This window comes from Metopolophium dirhodum, chromosome 3 (genome assembly GCF_019925205.1).
Source record: "Metopolophium dirhodum isolate CAU chromosome 3, ASM1992520v1, whole genome shotgun sequence".
NCBI lineage: Eukaryota > Metazoa > Arthropoda > Insecta > Hemiptera > Aphididae > Metopolophium > Metopolophium dirhodum.
This window is the reverse complement of record NC_083562.1, coordinates 39,269,226-39,290,263: the sequence shown is the minus strand read 5'-3', so window position 1 is coordinate 39,290,263 and position 21,038 is coordinate 39,269,226. Positions and strand designations below refer to the sequence as shown.

Sequence of the window (21,038 nt, the reverse complement as noted above, 5' to 3'; positions counted from 1 at the left end):
ACACATAGCCTTGTTTCACTAACAATATATTTTTAGCCTTTCGCTTTGAGATAAATAAAAAAAATATTTAGACTCTTTAAGCAGTTGTTTTGGTATTTCTAAAAAATAAAAAAATTGGTTTTTGAGTTCCCATTCCTATATAACTGATTTTATTGCAACAAAATCATATTGTATATTTCATAAATAAAAAAAAATTACAGATTTAATGTATAGCTGGATTTTATATTACACTGTGACGAAAAAAAAAAAAGTCTAAATAGTTTCTACATTATTGGAAATTATTGAGTTGGTAAGTTAAGAAGAATGTTTTGTCCTGGGGGGAAATATGAGACTTGTCTAGATCTTGATAGTTGATAAGCTATATCTTCTGCGGCTTCAATTCTTCTCAGTTCAACCAAACCTTCACCTGCATCTCCAAATGATTTAGCTAACATTGAAGCAGCTTCTGAATCTCCCTGGGCAGAAATAATAGAAGCTTGTTTCTGTTGTTCTGCTTTTTCTACCAAAAATCTTGCTCTTTCTGCATCTTGTTGAGCCACTTGTTTCAATTCAACAGCTTGAGTGAACTCCTTACCGAATGTTAAATGGGTAATTGAAATATCGTCTAACACAACACCAAACTGTCCAGCACGTTCAATAAGTGTTTCGCTAACCTAATATTAAAACAAGTTATTAAGTTTAAAATAAGAAATACTAAATTCAAGAATTATTTTTATTTACTTTACGTGAAACATTTTCCCTCTGGGTGATTAGTTCACCAGCATCAAACTGTGCCACTACAGCCTTTAAGACTTCAGTGGTGATTGAGGGTAAGACACGCTCATCATAATCTACACCTAAAATAGTGTATATTTTTGGCAATTGTTCTGGAAGGGGTCTGAACAATATTCTGAGTGTGATGTTAACATTTTGCAAATCTTTGCTACCAGTGATGACAGGAACATTTCTGGGACGTGAGCGGACATCAAAAATGATTGGCTTCTGAACCCAGGGAATTAAAAAATGTGTTCCTTCTCCAACTACGGTATTCTTTATTCCTGTAAATCTGTCAAATATGACAGCTCGATGACCACCGTCAACATTATATAATGCTGTATTAGCTACACTGCCAGCTAATGCTAGACCAAGACCCAATTGACCGATTCGATTGAACAGTTGAGCGGCCATACTCTTAAAATCTAATAAAATACACAATGAATTAAAATCATAAAAACAGTAGTAATTCAATATTATATAACAAATGTAATACAGTCGACTCTCGGTAACTTGAAATTTTCAAACCTACAAAATTCCCCTTCAAATATGAACTGGACGGTTCATCTTGGCCATCGGCAGCCGTTACGCTTACGATTATGTAATAATGTTTTAATAATGTAAATGTTACTATCTCACACCAACTGTGATGTCAGTTGATGGCCAAGATGAACTGGACGGGTTATAACAATTATACATTAAGATTTTTATAACTCAAAATATTTAGTACCTAGTTGAATTTTTTTCCCAGTACTTTCCTGTTATACCAGACTACGGCTGTTACCGCGACTACTGCGCTTATTTTGTGAAACATCACAATCCAAAATGGTACCTTCCTGTTATACGAGACTACCTTATAGTTATTTTCCTTGCCTTCTCTGATATATTTTTTAATAATATGTATTGTGGGGATGGCCAGAATGAAATAAAGAAAAAAATTAAATACATAGTAAATATTCGTAGTGTATTTTACACGTTACACGCCAAAGTGCCAAATTTGCCACGCCGTATGGAAAACAATAAAATAATAATAATAATAATACAAAAATGATAAATCCACAAATAAAATAATAAATAATTATGTACTGTGGGGATGACCACATTCAAATTAATTAAAAAAAAATTAAAAGATTCAATACAAAATAATGTACCAAATTTACCGTGGCAAATACCAATTACAAAAACTAATAATATACGTAATGATAGATAATAGATATATAATAAATATAATCGCAGCTTAAGGATATCGTTCAGCCATAATATCAGCTAAGATAGGTAGTCGCGATAACGGAGATAGTCTTGGGTGGTAGTTGCGATAATAGCCGTAGTTTTGTATAACAGGAAAGTATAATTTTGGTAGTCTTATAGATAACAGGATTGTGATGTTGGCAAAAAACAGGGTAGTCGCATGTAATAGGAAAGTACCTTTTTTCCTCCGACTGTGAACCTTGAGTTATAGAGAGTTGACTGTACTAAAAATTGAACCAAACATAGTTTCTAACCAATAACACGGTATAAAGTTAGAATAATATATAGCAAGAATCTTGTATTTTAGTAAAAAATATTCAAAGATATTTGGACTTTAAAATGAAAATATTATCTATCTATAATATTTTTACTATGAACCATATTAACCACGATTTTATTGCTTACTATTTATTTAAATAAAATAAACATCATATTATAACTGGGTTTAAAATAAAATTATTTTAATTTAAAAATCAAAAGTGGAGATCACGGACTAAGATATAATAATAATCTATTAATATATTATCTTAGTCCTGAGGTGGTAATGTACAATCAGTCGAATGAAAGAATAAAAACTATTACACCATAATGGGTAAGATATAATTATACAACTTATGTTTTTGTCACACTAACATAATATAATTTTATAAAAACTAAAAAAATATTTATACCTTTTTTTTCCTGATTTACCAGATTATAAACAACATTTTAATTTTGTTTAAAATCTGTGACTAACCGACAGCAGAGGAGGTTCTGTGTGAACGTTATTCATAGATAATACTACTCCTTTGCTACAATATTTATACCTATCTATAATAGATTAGATTTATTTTAATCATTCGAACATAGTAATTTTCAAATTCGTTAGAAATTTGGGTGTTATAATGCCTTGTCCTAGTAATATTTAGTTTGACTTTGAAATATACTCAATTTGCATGAGATAATCTCAACAAAATATAAAATAATAGGCACGGGCATTAACGCATACGTACATTGTTGGAACGCAATTCTACAGAATATCTATATTACAGGTACTATAATCACCTACGTTCTCTAATATTATAATATAAGTGTTTATGTAAATATAACTAATATAACATGATATAGACTTATAGTCATAATATATTATAAGTCTATAAATTGCCAACTGATAGATAATCAGAAAGCGTCAATATGACACGAATCAATTACGGTTCTATAAACTCTGAATGAATTATTGGAATATTTATGCATAGATCATACTTACGAGCTTTCGCCAATTCAACAAAAAGGTACGATTTTAATTTTCACTTTGGTCCACTAGACGATTTTTTCTTCAATCAAAAATGAAAAAGGATCGGCAGATTATATTTTATTTTACATGGTTCATTCTTAGGTTAGGTTTTGGTAAACGTTACTAACATAATTCTTATACCAAAAATAAAATACATCTTATTAAAATTTAAATGCTTAAAAACACATAATATTATATTGATTAATTTTTTACGAAATTATTGAAAAATTTCATAATCCATACTCATTGGTAGATAAATTTCAAAGGTTTAATTTATGTTTAAATTTTAAATTAAAAATTGTACATTGATAAGTCGATTTGTGCTGTGATAATAACGTGATTTATAAAATTATAAATATTGTTAGTAGCTTAATGATAAGAAAATCATAATATAGATTATAGAAAATACAACATTTCAAGTTTCAAACCCATGCAATAATATTAAATTTAAAAGTTATAAACTATTTAGTAAGTATACTCTATATGCCTTCTTAAGTGAATTATTTTTGTTAAATATACTGGGTTGTATTTATAAAATGGATTTTAGTAATACTCACTATTGTCTACTGACACTCATGAGTAATGTTCATACAATTATTTAATATTTATTTATTAAATCAAATCGATAGGTCATCAACTGGGTGGCTTTTTTCTTTAAATTAAATAACCCATGTTCTTTTTGTCTTCTAAACCTTATTATGTGTCTACAATATAAATTGTACATTTAAAAAAAAAATAATAAATATTTATAAATCCAGTTTTGTAGTATTAACCTACAACAAATAATATTTTGTGAATTTTACAGTATTTATACTTACCTATTTTAAATGTAAAAATATAATATATTAAATTACTTATGTAAAGTGTTAACTTCATTCTAAAATGTATATTTTAAAACACTTACATAAATAACTTAAATTAAACAATTTCTATTGACATTAATATTGAATTATATCAATGATAATAAATCATTTTAACATGAACTTTAACTCTGATAAAATATCTGTAGATTTAAGAAAAATGTAATTAATTTTTAAAATTCATTAAATTAGTAATACAATATAGTAAATATCTGTAAGAATGTTCAATTTTCTTGAAAACTATGAAGTAGGTATGTAATATTACTTATATAAAAACTATTTTATTTGATTTCAGATTTTATTTAAAATTTTAAAATGAGTGATAAGCAACAGAATGAAATAAACGATGAAGAAGATGAAGACGATTATATTGGGCCACCTATACCCAATGAATTAAAAGAATTGGAAAAAAGTACACAAAATATTTCTACAGATGATCATGATAAGGGAAATAAAGAAGTTGAAAAGGTGACTCGTTCAAAAGATAATACTGATGATGACAATGACAGCAGCGATGATGACGATGATGATGATGATGATGATGATGATTCGAAACAGATTAAAATTCCTATTGAAAGTCAAGTGTCTTTAAATCATGGTATCAAAGCAGTCTCTGCACTTTGTATAGATCCTCCAGGAGTCAGGTTGGCTAGTGGATCCGTTGACTATGACGTAAGGCTTTGGGATTTTGCTGGTATGGACCAAACACTACAGAGTTTCCGAACTCTAACTCCTTGTGGCAACCATCCAATCAAGTTTTTAAAATACTCACCTACTGGAGACCGTCTTTTAGTAATTTCTGGCATGTCTCAAGCTAAAGTATTAGATAGAGATGGCCATGAACTATGGGAATGTGTCAAAGGTGACCAGTACATTTCAGACATGGTAATTGGTTCATAATATTGTTAGATAATCGTTAAATATGCTACCTACACAACATGTCAACATGTCTTGTTGGAGTATGCTACCTAATATCATTGATTATACATTGTAGGTATAATATTATTATACTATGTATAATCAATGCTAATACCTACAGGCTACAAACATATTATTTAATATTATAATACAATATTGTTATTTTTGATTAACGTGTCAATTGATTGCAATTAACGTAAACGCTGATATATTAAGGGGATTCGATACCGTGATTTTCAGTTTTTGTCTAACACACGCGTGCCATAGTATCTTAGACGTGTTTTTTGCCAAACATTCCAATTGATCTATTGAAGCGATAAGAATTCTGAAAACAGATTTGAATTTGTCGTCAAGTCTACTTGAAATCGACTTTCCCACATTTTTGATATTATCCCCCAAATTCCAGAAAACGTCATATTAAAAAAGAGTATTTAAACATTTTTGAATTTAAATTTTTGGAGAAGCTAAAATCAAAAAATCAAAATTGTGGGAAAGTCGATTTCAAGTAGACTTGACGACGAATTCAAATCAGAATTCGTTTTCAGAATTCTCATCATTTCATTAGATCAATTGATATGTTCGGCAAAGAATCCGTCAAAAATCCTATGTCGCGCGTGTATTAGACAAAAACAGAAAATCACGGTATGGAATCCCCTTAAGTTAGGTGATTAAATGGATAATATAAAATTTGAGAAAACAAATAAATGGAATTAAGGCAAAGTGAGCAACAAGTCTACATTAGTAAAAATGGTGGCTTTGAATAAATTCAACTGATGATTTTAAGGCGTTTTTTTTAAATGACATAAAGCTAAAAAATATTTTTTAAATAAATTTTTTGACGAAGGAATGCTTAAGAATTGTTTACTGAAAATAATTTAAACAAAATTAATTTATGATATGGGTAGCAAACTTCAATAGTAGTTATTATTAATAAAAATTCATAGGGATTATATTATACTATGATATTAAATAAATAATTATTTTTAATAGGTGCGTACCAAAGGCCATACATCTCCATTGACTTGTGGTACATGGCATCCGAGACAAAAAGAAGAATTTTTGACCAGTTCAGAAGATGGATCTTGTCGTATATGGGATATGTCCAAAAAAGATAAACATAAGAGCATAATTAAATGTAGATCCAAAAATGGTTTGAGAACAATACCAACTACTTGCAACTATAGTAATGACGGCAAATTAGTTGCTTGCGCGTGTAGGGATGGATCAATTCTTGTTTGGGATACCAGAAAACCAAGTTTTGTGAACGCTACGTTTACAATTCGAGATGCTCATTTAAATAATTCAGATACCTCTTCTATTGTGTTTTCTTATAGAGACACATTAATATGTACACGTGGAGAAGGTATTGATGAAACAATGAAACTCTGGGACATTAGGGCCTTTAAGAAGCCTATACATGTAGTGGACGGGCTGTATTCTAGGTATGTCAATAGTATGATTGTTAAGTTTTATAATATGAATGCATGAATGTATCATTAAATAATATTTTGTGTTTAAATTGTATAGGTATTCTACAACTGACTGCTGTTTTAGCCCAGATGATTCAATAGTAGTGACTGGTCACTCGGTACGTCCCAAAGAACAAGGAGGACATTTAATGTTTTACAATACCAATACGTTTGAACTTCTTGAAAAAGTGAAAGTTTCTGAAACACATTCCATAAAGGTGTATTGGCACCCTAAGCTTAAACAGTTATTCGCAGGTTGTGGTGACGGAACTGTGAAAGTGTTCTATGACAAAGTAAATAGCCAAAGAGGTGCAATGCTTTGCGCTTCGAAAGCCCATACTAAAACCAAACAAATGGAAATGGTACCAACACAACAAATCATAACACCTCACGCACTACCAATGTTTAGACAAGACAGAAATAAATCATTGAAGAAACGGAATGAAAAAGATAGATTGGATCCAGTTAAATCAAAGAGGCCAGATTTACCAATCAAGTCTGGCCAAGGTGGTCGTGTTGCTGCATCAGGTAGCACCCTTAGCTCATATGTCATTCGTAATTTGGGATTAAGCAAACGAGTAGAAGATGATCAAGATCCACGAGAGGCAATTTTGAAGTATGCTCAAGATGCAGCTGATAATCCATATTGGATTACCCCTGCGTATGCTAAGACACAGCCAAAAGCTGTCTTAAAAGAAGCAGAAGATGAACCACAAGAAAAGAAAATTAAATTTGCTATTGGACAACCCAAAGAGTAATAAAGAATAACTGTTGACATACATTTTCCAAAAAATACAATAATTTTATTATTTTTAACTCTACAATAAAATTTTAGTTATTGCTTCTATGTGAAATACATTCAGTCTAAGAATAATAACAATACAATAATGTATATTTTAATATTTCAATGAAACATCTTATATTCTTAAGACAACTTATAAAGTCAGAATTATGTAAAAATGTGTAATTGTGAATAATTATAAGTTTTTCTAGTTAGTAACTAATTCACCTACTTGTATAAAATAGTATTTATTATTATAATTAATTTATAAAAAATGTTATATTAAATTCTTCTTGATTGTCGTCTGAATGAGCAATGCTGATGGCCTCTAGTCGCATAATGTTGAGATGTTCTACTAGAAACCGAATCCCCTGTAACGACTAATTGAACTGATTCAGTTAAACCTCTATTTTGAATTCTTGTGTCCCATTCTTGACTTAAACGCCTATTTCAAATAAACACTCGCCATTAAAAATAATTATAAACTCATGATTAAAACGTGATCACTGATCAATCATACCTTCGAGCCTTGTGGATTAATAGTTGCGTGTCAATTGTCTCGATGTATTTGCTCTCGGCTGACAAGGCAGACTCTGTTCGTGAAACGTCTGCAGAGAACATGTCCCTAGGCTAAACAAGAATTCCTATATGTGCACAGAAAAAATTTTAAATTTAATGATTTACCGTCGATTGTGTTCTTTTCATATTTCTATAAGGTTTGCGCATGTAGTTGGTCTTCCTTTGTAAAGCTAATCTCCTGGCATCTAGTTTATTTTCGTCTAAAAATTTTTTTATATACTCAACAAAAACATGATACTCTTCTATATTAATTGCAATTACCATTCAGGTCAAAATGTTCAGATGTTTTTATGCCTGCCTTGTCCGGTAGTAATGAAACCTTCATGTGCATGTTATTTGGACCATCCACACTTACACACCAACCATTTGCTGCTGCTGTATAAAATATCAACCACATTGTTTAATTATTTTGCAAAGAATTCGAATAATTATTTTATTACTAAATAAAAAAAAAAAACAATACCAATTTAAATTTTAAAGACTATATTAAGTAGCTATTAATTTTTAATACCCTCAAGTACTTACTATTGTAAATTGAAGTAAGTACTAAAACATATACGATATACCTCGTTACAATAAGTAATTTCTAATAAAAAAATTTGTACCTATATATTTATATTTTATATTATGTATATAAATCTAATTATTCCTATGTACTATATTATATTATATAGTTGTATGAAGTTATTATCATATTAGGAATTGAAAATACCTAGGTATTTCAAATCAAAATGGGGTTTCATGACAAATCATTTGGAAATGTATTTCTAAATCAAATTTTTATCCATATAAATTATAAAATCTATAAAATTAAAAATATAATAGGTATAGAATGTGCGTCTATAACATGATTAAATATTCACTCAATTGAGTTTAAATAATTTTATATAGGTACATGAATGTTGTAAGGTTTATGAATAAATCTAGTATAATATTGTTCAATAATCTATACCACCTACTTCTATGCTGGGTACTAGGTGGAGAAAATAGGTACCTAATTATTATTTACCAAATAGGCATTATATTTATTAGATTTTAGGTTATGGATAAAAAAAAATCAAAATTTACATTTGCCATTAAAAAGAACAGTACACCTATATTTACACTGTATACAAATGTATTATGTGTTAATTAATACTTTTATAGTAGGTTAACTGGTTAGGCGCATCTAGCATCTATTGAGAAATCCAGATATTATAATAATTAATATAGGTACTTACATTTTAATTTTTACACATCCCTAGGTATATTGATGGGACTGATTAGGTAATAATTAGTTACAATTTAATTGATTTAAAATTTAAAATTGTTGTAGACCAAAAAAGATAATAAATTGATTAGTTGGTAGGTAGGTATACTTATTGAAATAGGTATCTATTTTAAACTGTACTGTGGTATCACCCGTATTAGACAATTCGCGGTAAACCAACAGTTGGTATACGCCTTACCCTCGTATTCTCTAGGTTAGGTTAATGACACTCTCTAAAGTTAGTTGGAATGGCACTGTTAACTCGTTGAGGTACGATGGTATGCGCTTGTCAATTATTCTTAGTTCGTTCCTATCTAGTTGAAATGACTCAAAGATTACAATATATACATTGGCACTGTTCAGTTTAATAAAACTTCATTGACACATAGTACGTATATCCCGGCGCTGTTCATATGAAAGGTAAGAACGTTAAGACTGACTAAAATAATGTTTAACTCGGGTTGTTGGTCGGAAACACTTTTATTGCATTAAAACAGACATAAATAAAACACTTGGGAAATTCAGATCGCCTAGCCCGTACTATATGATCGGCGTTTCACACGCACGTCGTACCTACGTCCTCGCCGAATCACTCAGCGACAACTGTGCCTGCGCGTACGGCGGTGTTATATAGAAAATATTACTGTCGCCTCAGCACATATTGCTTAGCTGGCCTGACCTATGTCAATATAATTTAAAATTTAAAATATTCCCACCTATATTATATAATATATATTAAATAATATTATTTTGACGACTGTCTGCAATATACGACAGTACATACATATTATTTATTATCTTATTTTTTCAGGAAATAAATAACAACGAACAACAAAAGTAAGCAACACAGATTTTCAACGCGGTCAAGTCAGTTGATATGTATCTAATTTCAAAAAAAAAAATCACTGTAAAAACCGGCCAAATTCGATATACAGTAGACGCCGTTTATAAGACTCGCGGATAAAAGGGTCGGTCGTTTATTAGACTCAAAATCGCCTGGTACAGACGTAACCTAATACATTAAAAAAATTCGGTCATAAGACTCAGATTTCGTAAGAAAAATCGTAGAAAATAATTTCTTTTGGTTATTACTTATTACCGATTTCTAATCATGCCATATGGTATAATATTATAATTTAAGTACTATACCTAACATACCTATAGGTACAACAAATTTTATCGCATTTCAAATTTATCACAATTATTATTGTGTACCTATGTATATATTGTATTTATTTTATAATATGTAATATCATATAATATTTAAAAGTAGCAAAACAAAGTTAATAGGTACCTATTAATTAAAACTTTCATTGGTTTTTATATAGCACTTCGCCAATAAGTTTCAATCGGTATACTGGTCCCAATTATGTGAGTCTTATAAGCGGTGTCTACTTATTCCTATTTTATCGTTCAATTTTCTAGAGATAAGAATTGAATCCGTGCCTCGTACAATAGTATAAAAATAACAGAAATGTTTGTTTTATTATAGTAATGGATTATTTTAATTTTAGTATTAATATTTAAGTATAAAAACATAAAAGGACAATTTTCAAAAATGCTTAACTTGATGGATTATTTTTAAATAAATTGAGGAAAGTTAAGTTTAAACAGTATAGTTAAGTTCATTAGGTGATTAAAAAATTAACTATATTTTTTAAATTAACTATAGTTAAGTTAAAAATTTAAAAAAATAAAACTTTCTTTTAACTAGTTAATGCCCCCACCTTCGATATATTTTACTTTCCTTGTTTTGAGTATTTTTTAAATACCCATTAGTTACCTACGTTAAACTAATACCTAATTTATATGAATAAATTATGTCATGTACAAAGAAGTATAAAATTCAAACGTTACCCAAATGCGTTGGACAATGATGATTGTTATTGGTCTCTGTCTGAACGAGTTTCGGTAAATGTTTGGTTGTAGTGCTAGACGTCTTCGGCAATTGCAGATTATTATTGCGATGGGGAACGTGTACTACAGGCAATGTCACGGCAGGTTCGGGGATGGCTTGCACGTGTACAGTGTATTGTTGGCTGTCGTCCTCGGCTTTGACCTCATCGTCATTATCGTTAAATTCTACTACAGTAGAAAACAAGAGTTATGTTTTGTATGATTAGGTACCTATTGCTTAAGATTTTAAATATAAGATTAACAAAACTTATAGGAACCTACAAGCGTTTTAAACAGTTTTTTTTTGAAAAAAAATTCGCGACTACATTCGAGTTTTTGTCAATTTTAATGCCAACTATAATATATACAGGATGATTTTTTAAGCATGCTCATCCCAATTTTTCCTTTTAAGAGTACAATTATCAAAATTCTGATTTATAAAATGTTGAGTATACCAGCTAAAGACCATATTTTCAAATTCCTGATATTTTTCGTACTACCTTAAAGAGTGTCTTGTGGCGATACAATTATACAAACATCTATTTTTAAAATAAGAAATCCCCCGACCCTTTCCCTTTTACTGCAAATTATTCAGTGGATGATTTCTTTGAACTTTTTTATGTATCTAAATCAAAATTCTAATAGAAGTTTCTGAGTTATTAAAATATACTAAGGATAATAATCCTTAAAAATGGTTTTACAAAAATATAAACCTATAATATGTAATATTAGATATTTAGATGTACTATGTAATATTTATTATACTTGAATCATTTTTACTAATTATTTATTTTGAAAGATCAATAGTAATTACTAAAATTTTGAAATCATCTAAGCCGTCATATCTACTTAACCCATTACCATAGTCCATAGATATATATATACCATCCTTAGTACACAAAGTTATACAACTTAAGAACTCGTTCAAATTTTCATTTAGATACATATAGGTAATTAATTCTCAAAAAAAATATCAGCTGAATAATTTAAAGTTAAAAAGGAAAGAGGGTCCAATTTTAAGGACAGAAGTTAGAAAGGTTGTCAGTTAAACATTTTTGAAAATCAGAATTTGAATATATATGCACAATTTACGTATAAAAATAGGATGAGCATACTTAATGATCCTGTAGGTATAATATTAAAAAACTATATTATGACCTATAGGCTATAAATGAAATGCACCTGTTTGACATCCATTTTTAACAATAATTTTGTGTTTGTTGCAGATTCATTCATCAAAAAAACAAGTGGGTATTTTTTCAATATAATATAATTTTCGGACCACTGATTTAAAAAAATAAATATATTAACTGTTGTCGAGAGTCAAGATGAAGCTAATGGGTTATACGAATAATGTTTATTATACCTTGTGCTTCCGCGTCCGCACTGTCGGCCCTGAGCGTGTAAAAGTTGATCCAACCCTTGGACAGCGTGAGCAGTTGATCGTTTTTGACACCGTCCAAAGCTTCTTTTCCCTTGCAGTACTTGTTCTGCCTGACCACACCCACCATCAGAGCATTGTCAGTGGAAAATTTTTTCATTGCGAGCATCTGGTTCTTGCTCTGTCTCCCGGCCGCCGCGCAGCATTCTGGCGTTTCCCGTCCCGCGGCCACGTCCCTAGTCGTCTGGGTATGCCGGTTAGCTGGTGGGTGTTCCGTCTGGTTGCCTTCTGACACCATCTTCCGGCCACCAACCAACCGGATCTGGTTCTCTGACACGTGGTTGCGCCCCAGACCAGCCAGCAGTGTCTCCAGCGCCCTACGGTCGTCCATGTTGGCTGTGGAGCCCCGCTGCACCTGCACCCCCTTCTCGACGGTCCACAGCGTCTGGCACCCCTTGTGACGGGAACGGACCCGTACCGCCGCCGTAGACTTCCGAACCGTCGTCGACACGTGCAGGTGCTTCTTGAGCAGACTCTGCCGCCGGTTAAGTCGACTCTCCAGCGTGCCAGGCATCTTCAGAGTGAACGTGACCGCCGACTTTTGGCCGTCGAGCGCCAAGAAATATGACACGGCCGTTCCCTCATACTTGCACCCATCTTCCAGGCTGTCAGTGAGACTCTCGTCGTCGTCGTCATCGTCATCATCATCATCGTCGGTGATGTCTGCGGTACATTTCCTATCGCCACCGCCTCCGTACGTACGTTTGCAATCCAGGTGCGAGTAGTAAGGAAGCTGCGCCGTCGAGCCTTGATGAGACCCGCGGTCCGCGAATACTGTGCAATCCTCGTCCCTGGGGCTATGACCGCCAGTTTTGGGCGCGTGCTCGCTGCGATAGTAATCGTACCGGTAGTCGGGTTTCGACGAGAAGTTGACTTTTCTCGGATCGTTGTCATAGTATCCGCGACCGTACTCGGCGTGTTCTCCGTACCTTTGCGGAGGTTTCTTGTTACGGTTGAACGAGTCGCCAAACAGACACCCACCCACGTAGTTCGACTCCTGCTGATGCTGTTGCTTCGAAGTTTCCGTCGCCTCATCCACAGACTCCAATCTCCGTTTCGACTCCTGATGGCGATTCTTTCCGGCATCGTATGAGCGGTCATGGCCGTCGGTGCCGTATACTTCAGACCTCCCAGCCACGTTGTTTTTCACGTCTCCGTTAGCGCATCCCCGACAGTCGTTCGTTACATCCCGCTCACGGACACAACGTCTGCCGCCGTCTTGAGGTCCGTTCGTCCGCTTTCCGAACGGTTCGTAGCCGTGTTGCGGGTGGTCGTTCACTGCGTTCCGAGGCAAAGCCGTCGTCTCTGTCGCGTTCGCCGCCGCAGATCCGCGACCGACCGCGTTCGAGTGCTGTGCAGGTGTCGCGCCCGACGACGACCCTTGTAACAGACGATTGCCGAGGTGACGAGGATCGGCATCCCGGCTGTCGTCCCGTTTGCGGCTCATATTGTCGTCGAGTCTGTTGGGCATGTTGCGCTTGTTGGCGTTCGATTGCACGGTTTGTCCGTTTTCACGTTGGCCCCCGCGATGATTCCTCTCCACTGAACCCGCAACCACACGTCTTCCGGACGACTCGGAACGTTGCATCTCGTTACGACGCCGCGACGCCATAATCTCTGCCGCGGCCGTATCCTCGTCCGACTGCAGACGCCGATTCGATGGGACGGTGAGAAGGTTGTTCACAATTGATCGGTGCTGTTCTGTAGCAGTGGTTTCGGCGTTTGTCGTGCCGCGATGCTCAGCCGAAATAGGCTCGGCAATGTTTGCGTGCGTATTATCGCTTTCGATTGGTCCCAAATCGTTTTGTCGACCCACCAGCACCGATTCCGTGTCGTCGAGTTTCGGCGACTGATTCGAAACGGTACGGCTGGATTCTATTATTTGATGGTTTTGTGTCAACTGCTCATAATTCCGTTCGTCGGATTGTAATGGCATGTCGTCGTCGTCATCGTCCGTGCGTGCGTGCAATTCGAGCTCATTGCCTTCTTCCCCCCTTCTGGCTTCACCCAAAGTATCAATAGTTTTATTTACTGCCGTTGGTGGTGCAGGCTTTTCGAACGCATTGGCGCCGTCGTCTTTTCTCGAAACGTAAAATACGGTGTCGTGTTGGCCGTTTCCCAGCTTTTCAGCACCCACGTCCGTTACGATATTGGTCGCTGAGTTGCGGTTTTCACCAACTGGCCAACAGTACCGAACCGACGAAGTCGACGACGAAGACGAGGTCGACGGTGGTGACGGTGGTGACAGTGGTGGTTCACTAGCGGTTTGGTCGTCGTCGTCGGTGGCCGTCATCTCGCAGGTTCCACTATCAGTGGCCGTCTCACAGGTTTGGTGGTTGGTGGCCGTCTCGCTGGTTCGGCGGTCGGTAGCCGTCTCAATATTACCTTGATTGGTGACCGTCTCAATGGTACCTTGGTTGGTGTCCGTCCCACTGGTTCGGCGGTCGGTAGCCGTCTCAATGTTACCTTGGTTGGTGGCCGTCTTAATGTTACCTTGGTTGGTGGCCATTTCGATGGTACTACGGTCGGTTGCCGTATCGCCTGTACCACGGTCGGCCACCATGTCGTCCTTCGACCGACGAACGTCGGGACAGCGTTCGACGACCAGACGCCGTTCGCCGGCCACGCTAGTAGTAGACGTAGACGCCGCCGGACCGTTCGGTTTGCCGCCTAGCGTGACGGACACAGATTCACCGGTTAGGCACCGTTCGTTTTGGCACGCGCCAGCTGATGTGAACACCAACGACGGGCCGGTGTCTCGATCGGTGTCTGACGTGGCCGTCACCGATGACCGGGCGGAGTCAGCTGACACGTAGTGCACGCTGAATCGGTGGCTCTCGGTGTGTGACACATAACCCCCGTCTAACGGGTGCCGGAGAACACTCTCGCAGCTGAACACTATCGGGAAACCGGGTTCGGTGAATGAGGTGGACGTGGACACTGTCCTAGTGCCGGACGCTGCGGTGGCCGTCATCGTGGAAGTGGCGTCAACCGGCTGTCGTCGGCCAAACGCCATGTCGAGCGTAGTATCGGCCGTGTCGCTGGTCCCGGGCGTCGATTGCAGTGGTTTGCGGTCCGACGGCAGTGGCGCTGTGGCGTGAAATCGTGGCGAGTAGATTTTCGGAGCTGACTTGGCCCGGAAATACGCAGCCGCCAGTTTCCGGTCACCACTCCCGTCACCACTACTGCCCGTCGACTGTGGCCTGGTCAGTCTGTCCAGTCTCGTTCTTATGCCACCGCCATCGTCCGGCCTTTCCGCTTCCGGTCGCGCATCCCTAGTTGGTATCTTGGGCAGTTTAACGGCCACGCTGACTTTGTTGGCGGCCATCGGTCTTTCCGTTTCCGCTGTCCGGTCCGGCCACAGTTTCGGCAACACGCTGCTGTCCCGGCGCCGTCCGTCGTCCGTCGAGGTGGTCGCCGACGACGGTTGGGGTAACGATATCTTGCGCTTGTATACGTGCTTGAACTTTTGGCAGCCTTTGAACGCTGCGAACGACAGCCTCCTCCGCTCACAGTGTACCGCCACCGACCGGACTTTCGGCCTTTTCGACGGTTTTTTGTACGCCCTCAAAGCCGCCCCTGTTGTTTCCGAGCTAACTGCATCAGACTCGTTTTGCGAGCTCGCGTTACCCGCGGGCCTTTGCAAGTATTTGTCCAATCCCAAGATGTCGGTCTGGCACGATTTGTTTGATATCGGCTGTCCGGGTGGGACGTCGTCGTCGCGTTGTTGATGTCTGAGCGCGTGTCTTCTCATCGCTAACTCCGGCGTCGAGTACCGCCGCGGAAAAAATCTCGGCGGGTCCGACGGCGTTTTTTGCAGACATGATTTTTTAGTCGACGACTGGCCGCTAAAAATTTAAAAAGAATGGGTATATTTTTATGTACGGATATCGCGGTTTAGTTTTTTAACCAAAAGAGATAAAAGGGTGTGATAGCTGGCTGCAGGTTCCTGATGCTTGGGGGGGGGGGGGGGGGAGGGGGGAGGGGGGGAGGGGGGGGAGGAAGTATGTTTTTCTTTGAATAATATTTACGGTTTTAAATGTATTTTAATGATTCTAAACACACTTGAATTTTATTTTAATTTTATTAACCTGTAGCAACTAGCAATGAGTGTTCTAAATGTTGCTTACTGGAAATTCAAAACTATATAAATAGCAAAGGTGGGATACATTTTATAATCGTGAGTTCTATGCAGGGGCCGTTCCAGGGGGGGGGCTAGCGGCCGTGGCCCCCTGCAAGGCCCAAAACCAGTATTTCTAAAATATTGTATATTGTTAACAAAAAATTATAAACAAAAAAACATATTATAGTATCGACTATTATAGACACGTAAAAGTATGTGATTAATAGAGGTACGTCGGTGTATGACTTGTAGCATGTATCTGCTATCTGTATGGACTACGAGAATACTAACTAAGTAAAAAAGACTTGAATTTGTGTTGTAAAAATTGTTGTTTTGTATTTGTTATTATAAGTTTTGTGAAAATTCTAACTATTAGCCCCCCCCCCCCCCAACCAAGTCTCTGGAACCGTCCCTGGTCCTATGACAGTTTCACTCAAAATACGCTATATTATACTGCTTTCAGGTTAGTCTTCATGAAACGATATAATCCTTTCAGCAAATGGACGTACATTCCCTAAGATTCTTCGGATATTAGCCTGGACCAAAGTTTGGTAGTTATGCCACTATACAGGACTTGACTTGAACGCACGTCAGTGTTGGCGCGAGTGGCATATGTCTTACCTTTCCAACGATATGCAGCGATGGTGTTTTTTCGGAAACAGACCGGCCTTTGAGAAGACGTCCATGGCGTGCGTGTCGATACTGGAAAAAAATGTATGTTTCACAAAAAGTTGAACGAAAATTGGTTAATATAGCACCTATACGCGATTGCGATTTGCGGTGCCTATCCGGAATACGATTGCGATATCCGCGCGGTGACTGCTTTCGAGAGAGCTCCGCGGCACAGAAACGAACAGAACACGCGACAGCGTTCTTATGCCATTTTACACGATAGTGATGAGCATCTCGGGATACAATATATAGTTACGCGCCCTATAGTCTGTTGTTGTTTCGACTCGCGTTATAAATATATATATTTTGTTTTTCCGTATCGGCGTTATCGTCTGCGCCGGGAGATTGTCCAGATGTGCGTGTGAAACAATACAACGAAATGTATTTATAAAAGCGCTGGAAAGCGCGTGCGGCCTGGAGGAAGTGGCGCCAGCTCATATGCATCGTATATAATATTAACATGATACAGACGTAGCAGTAAGTATACATATTATGATATTATACTAGCTATTATTATTATTATTATCGTTATTCGTGTCGGATCGACAAAAACAATAATAATATTATAATAATAGTGTAATAATTATTTAGCGCGTCTGACGAGTGACGGTGTATTTTACTAATTATGATACATATAAATTACATAATATTATACAGGTCAGTTTAGATACCTACCTATAAAGTATAGGTAATATCAAATATACGTCGTGCGTTTCAAAGAAATTCTGCTAGTGCGCGCGCGTGTGTAATAATTTAGTGAGACTTGAGAAAACCATCCATTGATTGACCTATATTGACCCGTCGTGTATACAACAAATTTTAAACCACAGCCAGTCGTGCTGCGGACATTTTATATACTATATTGTTATGTTACTACAACAGTATACTTATGCAGAGAGGTATCCTGCACGAGGTCATCGAGCGGTGTCTTTATCTTTAAAAAACAAAAATGGCGTTTCTAAACAACGGAAGACGCCGTGGTAAAATATCGTCGCAGGAAGTAGGAATACGCATTTATGTAGGTACGTGCGGTGGTTTGTATGTAGGAGGCATATCTGAGTATATGTTATATATATACTACATCTACAGGGCGGTCATTTTATGCGATATATCGCGGTCTTACCCGAAGATTTTAAGACCAAAAAACGCCGCTTCGTTACTTGACTATTCGCGACCCAAATATAATAAACGGACGAAAAAAAACAACTCTATGATATTACACAACTGTGGCCCGTTACCAAGTGCGCGGTGACGAGGTTAATGTACTCGCGTCACGAAATCAAAAGTCTGTAGCGGGTTCATCCATCAATCTTTTTCGTATATATAATATATACCTATCGTATATCGCATATATTTATTAATATTTTTTTCTCGAGACATTCCCTTACAACCGCGACGAATACGATTTAATACATATATATATATATATATACTGCAGGTACCTACAATTCCATAGGTATACGAATTTTTCAAAGCTCTGCCATTTCGTTTAATGTCAATAATATAGCTGCAGTATTCTAAATAATAGTAATAATATAGGTAGGCGTATTGCGTGGCGGTAATCAGTCGCACGGCGTGTAATGCGCATAAAAATATGTCGTCCCGTCCGCAATATTCTTTTAAAGCACACGGAAACACAATTACTACTATACTAATATAATAAAGAGCAATGCCATTTTGTATACAGGTATACGACAAAATAATAATATATAATATAATATCAATCGGAAAGGTTTCCGTGTCGTTCGACAGTAAACCGCGGTACGGTATATGCGCGTAAAACAAAATATAATATATTATGACGGTTGCGATGTCGCCCGAGAAGAAGTCGAAGAAGAAGAAGAAATCGTAATAAAGATAATAGGCATATATATAATATAAATATAAAATTTAACTTACCTATGAACGGCTAAACATCAAACATAACGACTGCGACGAAAACTGACGGCGCACAACACTACATAGTTTGGCATTTCGTGTGTCGTGTCACAACAAATCGCATAAGACTAAAACGATATCGTATAATATGTGCTCTATAGCCGGCGGGACGCACTGCAAACAGTTAATATTTAAACTCGAAAATCTTAAGCTGACGTAATAAATGTTCCTTTACTGCAGACTCCGTCGAGGAGACGACGACGCACCAGCCCGACGGAACGACTCTTTTGACAGTGACGATCGACCGCGACTACGACGACGATCATCGTCGAAATCCGTCCGCGATCGTTTGTCAGCTGTGCAGTAATATTATATAATATGACCGCCGCCACGTTTAGGGGTAAAGACGCCGTAATATTAAATAGTCTGTATACGTCATCGTCGTCGTCGTACTCGTCCCGAGGTCAAAAACGTAAAGTGTGTGCCCACGTGGGGGACGGCGGCGCCTCTCTTCGGCCGATCGATATATATGGTAATAATAATAATAATAAAAATGTACCCCTACAGGACACGGTAGCCCCCGCCGTCTGTGTATAATTATCGGTATACCGACTACAGGACACGATCGTTGTTGTAGTGTTTATACATATTAACATATTTTAAAATATTAATATATGATAAAAAAACTCGTGTTTCGCGTAGGTATTTAAAAAAACGACGTAGTGAGTGCTAATGCAATATATTATGACGTGTACGGTTGTTTATCTTACCTGCCGGCTACCGCGACTTGACGGTTTTCGGGTTTTCACACCGTCGTCCACCGGCGCCTGGCCGCCGCTGCACACGACGATTCACCGTCGTCGCCCGTCGGGACGTTGTGCGCGCGGGTCCGCCGGTGCACGCCACGGGCCAGTAATAATCGGCGGCGGTGCACGCGCTTTTTGGTGCGGCGGTGCACGCGCTTTTCGGCAAGGCGCGTCACGGCGGTGCAACGCCGCCGGCGACGCGTGTGTTTCGGCGTGCGTGTGCGTAGTGCGTGCGCGCGGGTATCACGCTGTATACAGGGTGTCGGGAAGAGCACGCGGCGTGCGCCGTTGCGTGGGGCTGAAATTTGATCGGCGTTCGTATGGACAACTTTAAGCAATCGGTTCAAAATTAATTTTAAAAATATAAAAAATGCAAATATAAATGGCATTCATAGGATTCATTCGTCGCCGTCTGAGTCCAACACACCAATGTCATTATATACCTCACCCTCGTCCCCTTTAAGAGTATGTTATTTAAATTCCCCACTGTTACTGCATGAGACACGATAATTTATGTATTCCTCGTTTACAAAATACCGTTTTTTTTTTTCAAATTCAAAAATACTATAACGCATTATCTCGATCTCTCTCGTCGGTGATTGTTGTTTTTGATATTTTACTTTTAAATAAGTAATTTTGCACTGTAAAATAAAATCGTATTAGAAATATATGCGACCGACCGACCGCAGAACGACGTCTTCGATTTAAAAATGTTTAATATACCTACCTATTTCGCACTTGCGTTGGTGTTTCAATTTCGGGTAGGTAGGTACTCGCAGATGCCAAATGCGCCTATTATATGGATCAATACGTCAAGGTGTCCGGAACTTTACGAACACCTCGTATTTCATATATAGTACACGCATTATTATACTATGAAGTGTGTGCGTAAGCACGGATCCGTTATAAATAGACGCGGAAACATTGCCGAGACGGCGACGAATCGAAGACGACGATCATTTATCACTCCTCCGCCGCCCAAGTCAGGGTGCGCGGATCCGGAGACGCATTACGCGATGGCAGACGGTTTTATGGTTGTATGCATTCGGAAACCTCGACCGCGACCGAAATAATATAGTGTGAAAATTGCCC

The 21,038-nt window shown here is 37.3% G+C and overlaps 3 protein-coding genes across 8 annotated transcripts; 1 reads left to right on the top strand and 2 right to left on the bottom strand.

Moving 5' to 3' along the window:
- Positions 1-118: 118 nt before the first annotated feature.
- LOC132940538 (prohibitin 1) lies at positions 119-3,406 on the bottom strand. The gene is made up of 3 exons (XM_061008253.1): positions 3,248-3,406; positions 721-1,178; positions 119-653 (listed from the first exon to the last, which is right to left on the bottom strand). The coding sequence occupies exons 2-3, from the start codon at positions 1,165-1,167 to the stop codon at positions 279-281; spliced, it is 822 nt and encodes a 273-aa protein (XP_060864236.1). The 5' UTR covers positions 1,168-1,178; positions 3,248-3,406; the 3' UTR covers positions 119-278.
- A 221-nt stretch (positions 3,407-3,627) lies between these two features.
- LOC132940495 (gastrulation defective protein 1 homolog) lies at positions 3,628-7,423 on the top strand. The gene is made up of 4 exons (XM_061008143.1): positions 3,628-3,742; positions 4,430-5,019; positions 6,043-6,494; positions 6,580-7,423. The coding sequence occupies exons 2-4, from the start codon at positions 4,450-4,452 to the stop codon at positions 7,277-7,279; spliced, it is 1,722 nt and encodes a 573-aa protein (XP_060864126.1). The 5' UTR covers positions 3,628-3,742; positions 4,430-4,449; the 3' UTR covers positions 7,280-7,423.
- A 161-nt stretch (positions 7,424-7,584) lies between these two features.
- Positions 7,585-20,438, bottom strand: LOC132940493 (uncharacterized). Of its 6 annotated transcripts, none has more exons than XM_061008137.1 (9): positions 19,376-20,428; positions 19,162-19,314; positions 17,212-17,292; positions 12,393-16,315; positions 10,988-11,215; positions 8,143-8,256; positions 7,987-8,081; positions 7,823-7,932; positions 7,585-7,747 (listed from the first exon to the last, which is right to left on the bottom strand). In XM_061008137.1, exons 3-9 carry the CDS (start codon positions 17,274-17,276, stop codon positions 7,585-7,587), a joined length of 4,698 nt encoding a protein of 1,565 aa, XP_060864120.1. In that variant the 5' UTR covers positions 17,277-17,292; positions 19,162-19,314; positions 19,376-20,428. The 6 variants fall into 6 exon arrangements, with proteins under 6 accessions (XP_060864120.1, XP_060864119.1, XP_060864124.1 ...); XM_061008136.1 differs by having other exon boundaries at positions 19,911-20,428; XM_061008141.1 differs by having other exon boundaries at positions 8,143-8,253; positions 19,162-20,438.
- Between the last annotated feature and the right edge of the window lie 600 nt (positions 20,439-21,038).

What these genes read in the sequence shown, in the direction of transcription:
- LOC132940495 (XM_061008143.1), top strand. Translation starts at nt 4,450, where the DNA reads ATGAGTGATAAGCAACAGAATGAAATAAACGATGAAGAAGATGAAGAC. An exon ending in ACCAGTACATTTCAGACATG is followed by an intron (nt 5,020 to 6,042) that starts GTAATTGGTTCA and finishes TATTTTTAATAG; the next exon opens with GTGCGTACCAAAGGCCATAC. An exon ending in GTGGACGGGCTGTATTCTAG is followed by an intron (nt 6,495 to 6,579) that starts GTATGTCAATAG and finishes TAAATTGTATAG; the next exon opens with GTATTCTACAACTGACTGCT.
- LOC132940493 (XM_061008138.1), bottom strand. Translation starts at nt 17,276, where the DNA reads ATGGACGTCTTCTCAAAGGCCGGTCTGTTTCCGAAAAAACACCATCGC. An exon ending in TCATTGTCCAACGCATTTGG is followed by an intron (nt 8,257 to 10,987) that starts GTAACGTTTGAA and finishes TATTTTATACAG; the next exon opens with CAGCAGCAAATGGTTGGTGT. An exon ending in TGAAAAGAACACAATCGACG is followed by an intron (nt 7,933 to 7,986) that starts GTAAATCATTAA and finishes ATTCTTGTTTAG; the next exon opens with CCTAGGGACATGTTCTCTGC.
- LOC132940538 (XM_061008253.1), bottom strand. Translation starts at nt 1,167, where the DNA reads ATGGCCGCTCAACTGTTCAATCGAATCGGTCAATTGGGTCTTGGTCTA. An exon ending in GGGAAAATGTTTCACGTAAA is followed by an intron (nt 654 to 720) that starts GTAAATAAAAAT and finishes TTTTAATATTAG; the next exon opens with GTTAGCGAAACACTTATTGA.